Source organism: Protobothrops mucrosquamatus, unplaced genomic scaffold (genome assembly GCF_001527695.2).
Source record: "Protobothrops mucrosquamatus isolate PMUCROS unplaced genomic scaffold, P.Mucros_1.0 scaffold880, whole genome shotgun sequence".
NCBI classification, from domain to species: Eukaryota; Metazoa; Chordata; class Lepidosauria; order Squamata; family Viperidae; genus Protobothrops; species Protobothrops mucrosquamatus.
In genome coordinates, this window is record NW_015387134.1 from 558,830 (window position 1) to 573,266 (window position 14,437).

Below are 14,437 nucleotides of genomic sequence, written 5' to 3' on the forward strand. Positions count from 1 at the left end.
TCATCATCATCATCATCATCATCATCATCATCATCATCATCATCATCATCATCATCATCATCATTATTATTATTATTATTATTATTATTATTATTATTATTATTATTATTATTATTATTATTATTATCTTCAAGTTGCCCAGGTTGAGAAACACTGCTTTAAACAACCGAATATAAAAAGGAAATATGACCTCTCTGTCCTTAGCTACCTAATACTTGTATTTTGATTTTTCTCTGTTCCAGGAAGGCCTTAAATCATGTCAGCGAAAGGGGGACTTTATGCATGTGAGGATCCAGCCTCTTGGAAAGCCGTTTTGAATATTTACCAGGATGTGATTGCAGCGATGGGAAGCAAGGGGAAAAACCTAATTGCCCTGGATCAGTGGTAAATTACTGATGTGTCATTTGGAAGTTTAATGAAGGCATCGGCCCATCAGCTAGGTTGGCCTGGCTGACCATTTTCCATGTGCAAGAGAGAGAAAAATGCATTTTGGGATGGCTTGGGCACTGCCGCCCTCTTTCTTATTTCCATAAGCTTCTTAAAAATCTCCTTCTGAGAACGAGGAGGGCCCTGTCTGTTTTTACCGTTTATTTTTCTTGTCTCCTTTCCAGGTATCAAGAAGAATTGCCCAGAATTCTTGCAGGACGCAAGGAAAAATACTTGACGAAAGAGGAATTGTTGAAACTCATGCAATGGAAGCTTAGCGTAGGTATTCCACCCTGAAGCGCCAAACAGATTTCAGCAGTTCAACAACAGGTGACATCTCAGTCTCAAAACTCATCTGTAAAATGGGTTTATTAAGGGTCCTTGGTGCTCTGTGTGCTTGCTTGTGTTTTTTTTGCAGACATTTCATGACCCAAACTAGCTAACATCATCAGTACACTGATGATATTATTTAGTTTGGGTCATGAATCGTCTGCAAGAAAACAAGCAAGCTCAGAGAGCACCAAGGGCCCCTCATTTCAACCCTGAGCTACAGATATTCTCCTTTAATGGATATATTGATGATGCATTTGGCATACTAGTGCAATCTCCTTAATAGGTTGGTTCAGCTTTCGCTTAGCAAGCATACATGCTGTTTAATGGGCAGTCACTTATCTGAGATGGTATAGGTTCTCCTGCTTGAGCAGGGGGTTGGACTAGAGGACCTCCAAGTTCTCTTCCAGCTCTATTCTGATACTATTCTAATTCTATTCTATTCTATTCTATTCTATTCTATTCTATTCTATTCTATTCTATTCTATTCTATTCTATATTCTATATTCTATATTCTATATTCTATATTCTATTCTATTCTATTCTATTCTATTCTATTCTATTCTAATATTCTATTCTGTTCTATTTTCTGTTCTATTCTATTCTATTCTATTTTCTGTTCTATTCTATTCTATTCTATTCTGTTCCTTTTCTGTTCCTATTCTGTTCTATTCTATTCTATTTTCTGTTCTATTCTATTATATTCTAATATTCTATTCTGTTCTGTTCTGTTCTGTTCTATTCTATTCTATTCTGTTCCTATTCTGTTCTATTCTGTCCTATTCTATTCTATGCCAGGCTCAAGACTAGAAACATGAAGTCTGAAGAAGAGACAGAAGGCTTAACCCTAGCACTGAGGAAAGATAAACGATGGCGAAATTGTACAGCTGGCAGAATGAAACCACGCTAAAGATTTGCAGCTCAGACTGAGAAGCTGATAATTTCTGCTTTTGGTCTTTCCAGAGAGGAAAATTTCGGCCTCGTTTGCAGCAGCTGGTGGCAGCTAATCCGGGAGAGAAGGTGGAGGAACATACCCAAAAAGCTTTCCATCAACTCCCAGATGTAGAAGCTGCTGTGAAGGAGTTGAACAAGCTGAAGGGCGTCGGACCAGCCACGGCTTCAGGTACAAAAATGGAAGGTTACAAATCTGGAACTTACAGAATACAGAATAACAAGAGCTGGAAGGGACCTTGGTAGTCTTCTGTTCCAACCTTCTGCCCAAGCAGGAGACCCTGTACCATTCCAGACAAATGACTGCCCAGTCACTTCTTAAAATCCTTCAATGTTGGAGCACCCACAAGTTCTGGAGGCAAGCCATTCTGCTGGTTAGTTGTTCTAACTCTCAGGAAATTTCTCTTTAGTTCTAGATTGGATCTCTGTTTGATAAGCTTCCGCCTGTTACTTCTTGTCCTGCCCTCAGGTGCTTTGGAGAATAAGTCAATCCCCTCTTCTCTGTGACAGCCCCTCCATCAATGGAGATTTTCAAGGAGAGATTGGACAGCCGTTTCTCTGGAATAATAGACGGTCTCCTGCTTTTGTAAAGGGTTGGACTACAAGACCTCGAAGGTCCCTTCCAACTCTCTTATTCCTCAATAATGTTTTTCTACGTTCTGTAATGGCTATTTTCTACGGCTGACGTACCTAGGGATCAATTCTTCCTGGTCATCTTCCTCCGAGTCCCTTTATTTCCACTGTGATGCAAGGCAGAAAGGCAGAGACAAAGCCATCCAAAGAATAAATGGATTCTAAATCTAATCAATAAAAATAATAGAAATACCAGGCAGGGACACTTTACACCCTGTCACTCCCCCCCACCAGATATTTCTCCCATAGCTCTGTGTTTTCGCTTCTGTTTTAGCCATTCTCGCTGCCGGAGCACCCGAAATTGCTGCATTCATGGCAGATGAAGTGATGGAGATCCTTCCAGGCCTGGGTCCTCTCCAGTACACCCTGAAACATTATCTGCTTTATATGGACAAGATTCAGAGCTGTGCTGAGAAACTGAATAAAGGTAAGGCAATTTTCTCTCTTCTCCCCATTATAAAAAAGATGTTGAGACTCTAGAAAGAGTGTGGAGAAGAGCGACAAGGAAGGTTAGGGGACTGGAGGCTAAAACATACATTGAACGGTTATAGGAATTGGGTATGTCTAGTCCAGGGGTAGGCAACCTTGGCTCTTTTATGACTCGTGGACTTCAACTCCCAGAATTCCTGAGCCAGCATAGCTCGGCTTGGAAACCTCTCCCTTTCCCCTCAGCATGGCTGGCTCAGGAATTCTGGGAGTTGAAGTCCACGAGTCATAAAAGAGCCAAGGTTGCCTACCCCTGGCCTAGTCTAATGAAAAGAAGGACCCTGGGTGACATGATAGCCGTGTTCCAATATTTGAGGGGCTGCCCCACAGAAGAGGGGTGTGTGTCACCCTATTCTCCAAAGCCCCTGAAGGCAGAGCAAGAAGCAACGGATGGAAAATAATCAAGGAGAAAAGCAACCTAGAAATAAGCAGAAATTTTCTAACAGTGAGAACAATGAATCTTGCTTCCAGAACTAGGGGCTGCTCCATCAGTGGAGGCTTTTAAGAAGAGAGGTTTGTCTAAAATGGTATAAGGTCTCCTGTCTGAGCGGGAGGGCGGGGGTGGACTAGAAGATCTCCAAGGTCCCTTCCAACTCTGTTATTTTGTATTCCGTATTTTGTTAGGTGACACCACAGGAACCTGGACGGCTCACCTGGTGGAAAAATGCCTCTGGACCTGGGCTTTGGCCGAAAAGCTGGATTTGCCCTCTTTACCGACTGTGAGCCGAGGGGAAGACCAAGGAGAGGGTGGTGAGCAAGGAGGCAGAGGCCGGAAGAAGCAGAGAACCAGATGAACGCTTCCCAGCTCCTGCGATTGTGGGATCGACACCTGCTCCTCGGCACGTGAACGGCAGAGCTGAGCAACACACCCAAGGGACGTTTGCTCGCTTTGGGACCAACCACACCAGCCCACAGCAACCCTCCACAGCACAGCTTTCTCACAAACAGAATGCAGCTTGTGTGACACAAGAGTGCTAGAAATCCTGCTTGGTCTTCTTTCAAAGGGATGGGTCCAAAGGTTCCTGTTTTAATAATGTTGAAATGGATCGTTCTCTCCGAAGCAGCCTTACCTTATTTGCCCCCCCCCATGGTAATGGATCCTCCCTCCCTTGCTTGGTGGAGTATGGGAGGGGGAACTCTATTAGATCTACAGCTCCATTGGTTGATATAGGTTGAGCCGTGGTTAGAATGCAGTACTGCAGACTACTTCAGCTGACTGCCAGCTGCCTGCAGTTCGATTCTCACCGGCTCAAGGCTGACTCAACCTTCCATCCTTCCGAGGTCGGTAAAATGAGGACCCAGATTGTTGGGGGCAACAGGCTGATTCTGTAAACCGCTTTGAGGGGCTCTAAAGCACTGCGAAGCGGTATATAAGTCTAAATGCTATTGTTATATTAGGAATTAAAGATTTAATGGAACTGGCTGGCTGATGTGTACTGTATATGTGGGAATAGTTTTCATAGAACCCAGGAGTTGTTGAGCTAAGCTTTCCTCTCTTATTTTTCAATAAAAAGGGATTAAAGGATATGAGTAAACCTCGCACAATTACAAAATAAAAAGCTACATCAAAAGGTGCGGGGAAAGAAGGAAAAGAAAGGACAAGATCAAAATAGAAAAAAAGAAACACCCGCTTCCATCCTCAGCCAGCATAAATCAAGATTAAAAACTTGCCACCATCTCTTCAAACAAAACCCAGTATCTCTTTATTCCGTACCTTCCTCCAGTTTCTATAAATGCACCGTTGCAACTTCAAAAAGTCACTAAATGTTTGGTTCTAAGTTCAGGAAAACCTGTAATCAAAATTCAGTTCCACTCAAATTGAGTTTTCCAAAGGAAAATACTGCATCCAGTTTTGGTCACCACGATGTAAAAAAGATGTTGAGACTCTAGAAAGAGGGCAGAAAAGAGCAACAAAGATGATCAGGGGACTGGAGGCCAAAGCATATAAGGAAAGGCTGCTGGAATTGGGTATGTCTAGTTTAATGAAGAGAAGGACGAGGGGGGACATGATAACAGTGTTCCAATATCTCAGGGGCTGCCACAAAGAAGAGGGAGTCAAACTATTTTCCAAGGCGCCTGAAGGCAGGACAAGAAGCAACGGATGGAAACTGAATGCAGCCGCGCGGGCGGTGTTGGGAGTGACTCGTCGCTCCCATGTAACGCCGCTGCTGCGCGAGCTGCACTGGCTGCCGGTGGCTTTCCGGGTGCGCTTCAAGGTGCTGATTATCATCTTCAAAGCGCTCCATGGCATCGGACCTGGTTATCTCCGAGACCGCCTTCTGCCTCAGATTACCCCCCACCGGCCGATANGCCAGACAGTGCCGGCTGGCGACCCCCAGGAGGAGGGCCTTCTCGGTTGGAGCTCCCACCCTATGGAACGAACTACCCCCAGAGATCCGGGTGATTCCGGATCTCCCCTCCTTCCGCCGCGCCCTCAAGACATGGCTATTTAAACTGGCAGGACTGGCCTAAGGGTTATTTTTAACTTGGTTTTATAATAATTTTTTTTAAAAAAAATTAATTAAATTATAAAGGCCTTATAATAATATTTTATTTTAATTAACTTTTTAACATTAGTATTTTTGTAGTTATGTACTTGTTTTTAAAAAGGCTGTAAGCCGCCCTGAGTCCGCAGGGAGAAGGGCGGGGTAGAAATTTAAATAATAAATAAATAAATAAATAAATAAACTAATCAAGGAGAGAAGCAACCTGGAACTAAGGAGAAACTTCCTGACAGTTAGGACAATTAACCAGTGGAACAACCTGCCTCCAGAAGCAGTGAATGCTCCAACACTGGAAGTGTTTAAGAAGAGACTGGACAGGCATTTGTCCGAAATGGTATAAGGTTTCCTGCCTGAGCAGGGGGTTGGACTAGATGACCTCCAAGGTCCCTTCCAACTTAACCATTATTATTATTATTATTAAAGGCTTGGGAGCAAAGAGGGAACTATGTGATTTTTTCCCCTTAATGGTCTGGGGCACTGTTTCTCAACTTTGGCTGCTGGAAGATGGGCGGACTTCAACTCCTGGAATTCTGCAGCCAGCCTGAGGAATTCTGGGAGTTGAAGTCCACGCATTTTCAGGTTGCCAAGGTTGAGAAATACCGCTTGGAAGGACATGATGCTTCTCTGTCGCTAGAGGGAGCCCCTGCCTAAAGATACCAACTTCCAACAGTTCTTAAATCCTGTCTGGCTGATTAATCTATGAAAGCTTTCCTCAAGTTGCTCAGATGCCGTGATGTGTCTACACCTACAAAGATCAGAATCGGGCAAGTCACGATATTCCCTGTGATATTCTATGGAAGCGAAAGTTGGACTTTATAGAAGCAGGATAAGAAGAGTATTACAGAATAGAAGAGTTGGAAGAAGCTTTTTTGTTGTTGTTATTTTTGACTTTTGTCGCAAGCCTTAGTTCATTTTGAGCCTTAGCTTTCCTCACTTCATCTTTGCAGGCTCGGGCTATTTGCTGATATTCTGCCCGTTATGTGCCCCGGTTTCCACTTTTTGTACTTGTCCTTTTTTGTCTTTCAATTTATCAGAGAGTTCTTTATGCAGCCATGTTGGTTTCTTTTGAGAGCTGTTAAATTTCTCTTCTTCATTAGTGTTGTGCTTAGGCTGGGCTTTTATAATCTCACTTTTCAAAATTTCCCAAGCTTCTTGAGTTGTTTTCCCCTTGAGGATTCTCATCCATGGAATCCCTCCCAAACTCTCTCTAAGTTTATTGAAATTAGCTCTCTTAAAGTCCAAAATTCTAGTTTGACTATGTTCTATTGCTTGTGCTTGCATCATTTCCTGACAGTGAGAACAACCAGTGGAACGGCTTGCCTCCTGGAGTTGTGGGTGCTACAACACTGGAGGTTAGACAGCTATTTTTCTGGAATGGTATAGAGGTGTTCTAATCCAACACCTCCCCCCCCCCATCCAAGCAGAAGACCCTATACCATTCCAGACACATCACTGTCCAGCTTTTTCTTGAAAACCTCCCGTGTTAGAGCACCCAGAAACCCAGGAGGCAAGCCATTCCAATGATTAATTGTTCTCACTGTCAAGAAATTTCTCCTTAGTTCTACGTTGGATCTCTCCTTGGTTAGTTTTCATCCATTGCTTCTTGTCCTGCTTTCTGGTGCTTTAGAGCAGGGGTCTCCAAACCTTGGCAACTTTAAGACTTGTGGACTTCAACTCCCAGAAGTCTTAAAAGTTGCCAAGGTTGGAGACACCTGCTTTAGGGAATAGGTCAAAGCCTATTATTATATTATTGTCATGGTTCCGAAAGATGAAGCTCTTCAAAGAACTTTGAGGCATTGTTTACCTTAAAGAATCTTTAATTGAACAACATAGCTTCGGCACGTACATAGGTGAAGCCAAAATCTGAATTCTCCTCCCCTAAACACATAGTATCAAAACATAATTCCCTCCTCCAATTGACAGTCATTAATCACATTCTCCAATTAGTTTGAAGTGCGAACTTGTAACCCACCATTTCTTATCTTCTCTTATTTCAAACAACCTTGAAGAATACTCTACTGAGATATGGTTATGTCTAACTAATCCCCATACACATTCTTTCCCCTCCCTGCCAGCACCATCTAATTCTAACTCTAAAAGTAATAAAACAGGTTAAAGAGAAAATGGCTGCGCCTTCATATATTGTCAAAGCGAGAACATCCGATGTTAGCAGGGTTGACAGTGATATTGACAACTTTGAACTTTGTTGTTGGAGAAAAGCTGAAAAGACCACGGACGGCCAAGAAGACAAATGGATGGCTCCTCAAACAAATCAACCCAGAGTTCTCACTCCAGGCACAAATGACCAGACTCAAATTATCCGACTTCGGACACATTGCGCTAAGACTCAGTTTCCCTCTTAAAAAGCTCTTATGTTAGAAAAGATAAGAAGGGGACCAGCAGCAAGGCGACGGGGTTATTTTGGGAAGAGCCGAAAGAATAAGTTAGGGATAGATCCTCATGGGAAATGAATTGTTGGGGGCCATAGGCTGATGTAAAGCGCTATTGGGGGAGTATATAAGTCTAAGTGATATTGCTATTGCTATACATAGATTCTTCAAGTCTGAAAGCCCCTCTCTCCCCCCACTCCTTTGCAGCCTAAGAAATTAGGGAGGGTCCCCTGTGAGACATTGGACATGCTTTTGGCAGGCTCAGCCACCTCTTATTCAACCTTTCCCCTGCCTGTGGCCCTGGCTTGGCTCTCCCAAGGCTGTTCACATACCATCATTGCAATTCCCTACCTTATGAACAACATATTTCATTTTAAAAAAGCAGCGGCTTTCGTGAGCTGTAGATGGATGCAGAAGGAGCACACCTGGGCACAGGAAAAACTGCCTGGGTGAAATTCACACAGCGATTGGGGCGTTTTTCTCCCTGGCAGAAGAGACGCTGGCCTAGTTTTTGTCTTATTATAATTATGGCCCATTTATTCTTGGGTCTTGCAAATTCTTTGTCCTGTTTCTCCGAACCGCCTCCCAGATCTTTTCCTAAGTCTGCTCCTTACGTTCCAAAAACTGTAGGCATCCCCTTAAATTTTCACCCTGGGGAAAATAAAATCTTAATGTTATTTACAATAGAGGGAAGAACTTACAAAACCCAGGATGCTTATATTTCAGTCAATTATTTAGGCATCCACTGCTAGGCAGTAAACAAACATCGTCTTCCGGATACAGGTAATTGGGAATTGGAACCCCGATGGGCTAATGATCCTCGGCATTATCGCAATATATTTATATCGGATTTCTGCTCTTTTAAAATATTATTTCCCTGGCTGTTGTTTAAAAGTTTCTAAACTTCCACTCACTCACCCACCCACATTTTTAAAACAACTTGTACTTTACAAGAGAGTCACCCACCCATTAACAAAAGAAGTTTGGGGCTGGGCAGAGAATGGGGAAGGGAGAAGGCAGGGAGGAGAAAGCAAATTGTCACGCAGTGTGTTAGCATTTGCATCGATCCTGACACGAAGCATCTCCTGTCCATCTTCATCTGCTCCTTGTTAAGGAGGTAAACATCGATTGGATATCGATAGGTTTCAATTGCTCTGCCTCTGTCTTTTCCCCCCAAGGAGGCTGCAATTTGTGGCTCCCTGGCATTAACGCTGCTGGGAGAGAGATCACTGATTCATTTACGGCCCATTTACAGAGACGTGCACTGCTTCCAGATGTGGCAGGTGTGCGGGAACGGGAAGACTGCTCAGTCCAACCTGAAGATGTTGCTTAATAATCCTGAGGGCTGGAAAGGTTTCTAATGAGCCTGGACAGGGCGTATCTGTCAATTAAGGTCTAACTTGATAACTTTTGAATGGTGTCCTTGGTGCTCTCCGAGCTTGCTTGTTTCCTGGCAGACGTTTTGCTACCCAGCTAGGTAACATCTTCAGTGCAAGCCACAAGATCGCCTACCATGGAGTCATCTATTTCCATCAAGCTGGAACCAATTACCCTATTTCCCATAGAACAATCACTTTAATAAGGGGAATTAAGTGACTGTTTCATGGATGTATTGATTACATTAACAAGACCAACGCTATCGGTTTTCAGTAGACAAAGGGAGCTGAGCAAAATCTTCCCCTGCACCTTTTTAAAACAGCTAAGTTATCTCTCAGGATGATGCAAGTGGTCAATATCGACCCCCAAGGGTTGATGGGACTGTCCATTATTGTTATTTTTGTTGTCATTATTCATAGTACGGTTAAAGCAGCTTTTGTTAAACTATTTTCATATTCCTTCCCTGCACCTCTTTAAAGCAGCTAAGTCATTTCTCAGGATGATGCAGTTACCTTAGACCAGCGTGGCTGAATATCGACCCCCCAGGGTTGATGGGACTATCCATTATTGTTACTTTTGTTGTTGTTGTTCATAGTACTACAGTATTAAAGTAGTATTTATTAAAACTGTTTTCAAATTCCTTCCCTGCACCTCTTTAAAGTCATCTCTCAGAATGTCACAGTTACCTTGGACCAGAGTACCCCAAGTGGTTGACATCAATCCCCAAGGATTGAAGCACCCACAACTTCTGGAGGCAAGCAGTTCCACTGGTTAATTGTTCTCACCGTTAGGAAGTTGCTCCTTAATTCCAGCTTGCTTCTCTCCTTGATTAGTTCTCATCCATTGTTTTTTTGTCTTGTCTTCTGGTGCTTTGGAAAATAAGTTGACCTCCTCTTCCTTGTGGCAGCCCCTCAAATATAGAAATGCTGCTATCATGTCACCCCTAGTCTTTTTTTCCCCCTCTAGACTAGCCATACCAATCTCATTTAACAACTGCCTTGCTTAGCAGTGGAAATTTTGGGCACAATTGTGGTTGTAAGTCAAGGAGTAACCCTGAGCTACTGTACCTTGAACGTGCAGAGCAGAGTTTATTGTGCTTCTGCCAAGATGATGTTCTGATTGAATGATGCTTCATTTACATCGGAAGAGGGTTGATGTTGGCTCCAGGCCTCCTGTTTGAGTTTCAAGCCACTTCAGATTTGCCTGATTGAAGCATCTTAAAAGTACCTGGGATAGAACAAATCACACGACCCGAAGTGCTCTCCAGCTTCCGAACTGATGCACTGCCGTTTCTGCAGGATTGCCCCCCTGCAGGACATCTCAAGCGAGGCTCCTAAAGAACATAAAATCCTCTCTCGGCTGATGGTGGCGGAGAAAAGTTCTAGGAAGAAATAAGGGTGTTCAAGGAAGGGAAGGTTATCACGATCTGCCTTTTCTTATTTTTTCTGTAATTTCTTTTAAAAAAACAAACAGCTTCGGAAGTTAAAAATACGTTGGCTGCATCTCTACCCAGCTGCAATTTGAAAAAAACATAAAGAGGACTTGCAAACCGTTGGGCTATATTTTAAGCCCTTCAAAGCAGAATCGTTGACTAATTTTCTAAAGAGAGGGAGGGAGGAAAAGCAGCCAAAAATAAACAATGCTGATGTTGGCTGAGTTTTGAGTGATGAGGAAGCAGCGGGAAGCCAGCAAAAGACAGAAAGGACCCCGAATTCCATGTATTAAAGATCAGGTTTTCAACCTCTCTGTGCATCTGTGGAAATGTTGGTTTTGGTGGAAAGATAAGATTGCTGAAATATGGGCTGGGATATTTTGAGAAATTAGCTTTCAGTAATAAGTAACAGTATAACAGAACTGGAAGGGACCTTTGAGGTCTTCTAGTCCGTCCCCCTGCTCAAGCAGGAGACTTTTCTTTTTCTTTCTTTCTTTCTCATTCTTTCTTTCTTTTCCTTCCTTCCTTCTTTCTTTTCTCCTTTCTTTTTCTTTCCTTCCTTCTCCCCTCCCTGTTTTTTTCTTTCCTTTCTTTTCTCATTCTTTCCTTTCTTCCTTTTCTTTTCTCCTTTCTTTTTTTTCCTTCCTTCTTTCCTCCCCATTTTTCTTTCTTTCTTTCTCTTTCTTTCTTCCTTTCTTTCTTCCTTTTCTTTTCTCCTTTCTTTTTCTTTCCTTCCTTCTTTCCTCCCCATTTTTTTTCTTTTTCTTTTTCTTCCTATCTTCCTTCCTTCCTCTTTCTTTCTCTTTCCTTTCTCTTTTTTCTTTCCTTCCTTTCTTCCTTCTTCCTTTTCTCCTTTCTTTTTCTTTCCTTCCTTCTTTCCTCCCCATTTTTTTTCTTTCTTTCTTTTTCTTCCTTCCTTTTCTCCTTTTTTTCTTTCCTTTCCTCCCCATTTTTCTTTCTTTCTCTTTTTCTTTCTTTTTCTTCCTTCCTTTCTTTTTTCTTTCTTTCCCCAAGTGTTAAAAATATTTTATGATGAGAGAGGTTTGTTGTCTTTGCAGTGTCTTTCCATAGTTCTGTACACAGGATGAAATAATAATCATTTAGTTTCTACCTTCTTAATAATTGAGGATGGGCTGTTTTTTCCCATTGTTTCCCGTTAAAGGTCCCATCAGTTAATATAGCACAGACTGCTGGATCCAAACACGTTTGGCCTCTACTGACAAATATTTTGTGGGTGTTGAGTGAAGCCCAGCCTCGTGCAATTACTACCAGTCACTAAGAATCTCTCGAAACCCACAATGTCTGCCCCATTATCTTACTACAACCGCCTACAGTAACACAAAAACAAGCTATAATTTGAGATGGCACATATTGAGAGGCAGGCAGGCAGGCAGGCAGGGTGTGTGTGAATAGGCACAAACATGCATTGCTGTCCTCCCACATAATCAACGCAACCACAGTGGCATGAGGCCATGTTCTTGCTTGTTTATCAGATAGCTTTGTAATTTGAAGCGTGCAGGCTCCTATTGGGGTATTCCAATGCCCATCATCTTCAAACGCCATCAATCTTTTTCCTACTTTTCAATCCCAGTTTGGAAGAGGCTTTGATTAAAGGTTTAACCACGCACCTCAATCTCCTGCTGGCTGCATCAGGGTGCCTGATGCCAGCTAGTCAAAGTTATGGTCCAGGGCAGCATTTCTCAACCTTGACAACCTGAAGATGTGTGGATCAACTTCCGGAATTCCCTAGCATTCTGGGAATTGAAGTCCGCCCATCTTAAAGTTGGCTGGGGAATTCTGGGAGTTTTAAGTCTACCCATCTTCAAATGGGCTGGGGAACCGTGAGAGTTTATTTATTTATTTATTTATTTATTATTTGAATTTATATCCCGCCCTTCTCCTTGCGGACTCAGGGCGGCTGACAATCAATTAAAAACACCACTAACAATCACAAGTTAAAATTAATTAAAATGAAATATTTAAATTGTCTAATTAAAATGTAATTAAAAACCCCTCTAAAAACCCCTCTTAAAAATTATCCTAGGCCAGTCCCGCTTGTTGGAACAGCCATGTCTTGAGGGCGCGGCGGAAGGAAGGGAGATCAGGGATCACCCTGATCTCTGGGGGCAGTTCGTTCCAGAGGGTGGGGGCTCCCACAGAGAAGGCCCTCCCCCTTGGGGTCGCCAGCCGGCACTGTCTGGCCGACGGCACCCTGAGGAGACCCACCCTGTGGGAGCGTACTGGCCGATGGGAGGTAATCTGTGGCAGAAGGCGGTCTCGAAGGTATCCGGGTCCGCTGCCATGGAGCGCCTTAAAGATGAAAGTCAGTACCTTGAAGCGCACCCGGAAGGCCACCGGCAGCCAATGCAGCTCGCGCAGCAGCGGTGTTACGTGGGAGCGACGAGTCCCTCCCAACACCGCCCGCGCGGCCGCATTTTGGACTAGCTGGAGCCTCCGGGTGCTCCTCAAGGGAAGCCCCATGTAGAGAGCGTTACAGTAGTCCAGGCGGGCTGAAGGCCCACCCATCTTAGAGTTAGCTGGAGAATTCCGGGCGATGTCTTAAAGTTGCTAACGTTACCAGGGTTTTCTGCAAACGGATGAATTAAGCAGGTGAGTGCAGTAGTATTGAAAACAGTGGCGTTGGCCCTGGATTCTTGGGAAGTGGAGCCATTTATATATTTTCCCCATCCCCTTTTGGGAAGAAGACATGTGTGTCGGAACCATCTGTTGCCGTTTAACTATGAGTAACCCATCCGTTTAGCCAGCTTTGGAAATTTAGGAGTGACAAGAAAAACAAACAGGCAGATGGTGTGCAAAATATTTAATCGTACGTACATCTTTCTCTCCACCCCCAGTCACATTTTTTTTTAATCTGGATTAGTGCATTGCTTTAACAACTTCTCCCTTTCCCCCCAGGCCCTTCCCTTCCCCTCCATTTCTTCCACCCACCGTTCACCCTGGTCTGCTTCTCCACCAGCTCACCAATACAGACAAGGTTTGCAAAAGCCAGCTATGGAAGAAAGAGCCAAGAGGGTGGACAACGTAGAGTAGGGGTCCCCAACCCCCTGGGCTGTGGACGAGACTGGCCCATGGACTGGTAGGAACCGCGTCACAAACCCTACTGTAAACTGTGCATGCAAGGGATCTAGATTGTGCATGCCTCCCCGCCCGCCCCCATCCATGGAAAGATTGTCTTCCACAAAACCGGTCCCTGGTGCCAAAAAAGTTGGGGACTGCTGACGTAGGACACGTTTGCTAAAATAAGTGCCAGCCTTGTCCCAGGCTTCACACGGCCCCAATGACTCCAGGGCAGAAGGGCCCAAATGGGGTTTGAAGCCAGCCTGTGACTTAAAAAAGCCCACAAATCATTCCATCATCTTAGCAGGGCCACGGAGTTTAACTTGCTGGCTTGGAGATGTTATTAGCAGTGGCCCAGCACGGACGAACCCTGCATATCACGGCCGGAGTTGCGTTTCCATCCAGGGAGAAAGTCAGAAGTGCTGCCGATCTCTCTGCAGGACGGACCCTGCCCGCAGCATTGCTACAAGCCTCCCCTACAGATCTGAAGGCCATTTAGGTCAAGGAGAAGGTGTGGCCACGGGGGGAGAGAGAGTGGCCCTAACCCTGTTATGCGCCAAAGATCAGGAGGAGATTGACATGATCGGGAGGGCTTGAAGGAGGCCGGGGCCCTTAGGTTCAAGCCAAACTCCTCACCTCTGGTGTCTTCTCCTTCCAGCAAAGTGCTTGTGCTCTTTTAAAGCCAGATTGTCAATAAGGGGAGAATTCATACGGAAATAAATACATAAATAAATAACACTTTAGACTAGCTCCTTTCCAACACCTTGGAGAACATCGCCCACCTATCTATACAGCTCTCTCCCCCCCCCTCCACCCAGGAAAAAAAATCT

At 44.0% G+C, this 14,437-nt stretch overlaps 1 protein-coding gene across 1 annotated transcript; it reads left to right on the forward strand.

The window, feature by feature from the left end:
- Positions 1-247: 247 nt before the first annotated feature.
- On the forward strand, positions 248-4,015 carry LOC107290397. The gene is made up of 5 exons (XM_015819276.1): positions 248-384; positions 612-705; positions 1,720-1,879; positions 2,615-2,767; positions 3,451-4,015. Exons 1-5 carry the CDS (start codon positions 257-259, stop codon positions 3,618-3,620), a joined length of 705 nt encoding a protein of 234 aa, XP_015674762.1. The 5' UTR covers positions 248-256; the 3' UTR covers positions 3,621-4,015.
- Positions 4,016-14,437: the final 10,422 nt, after the last annotated feature.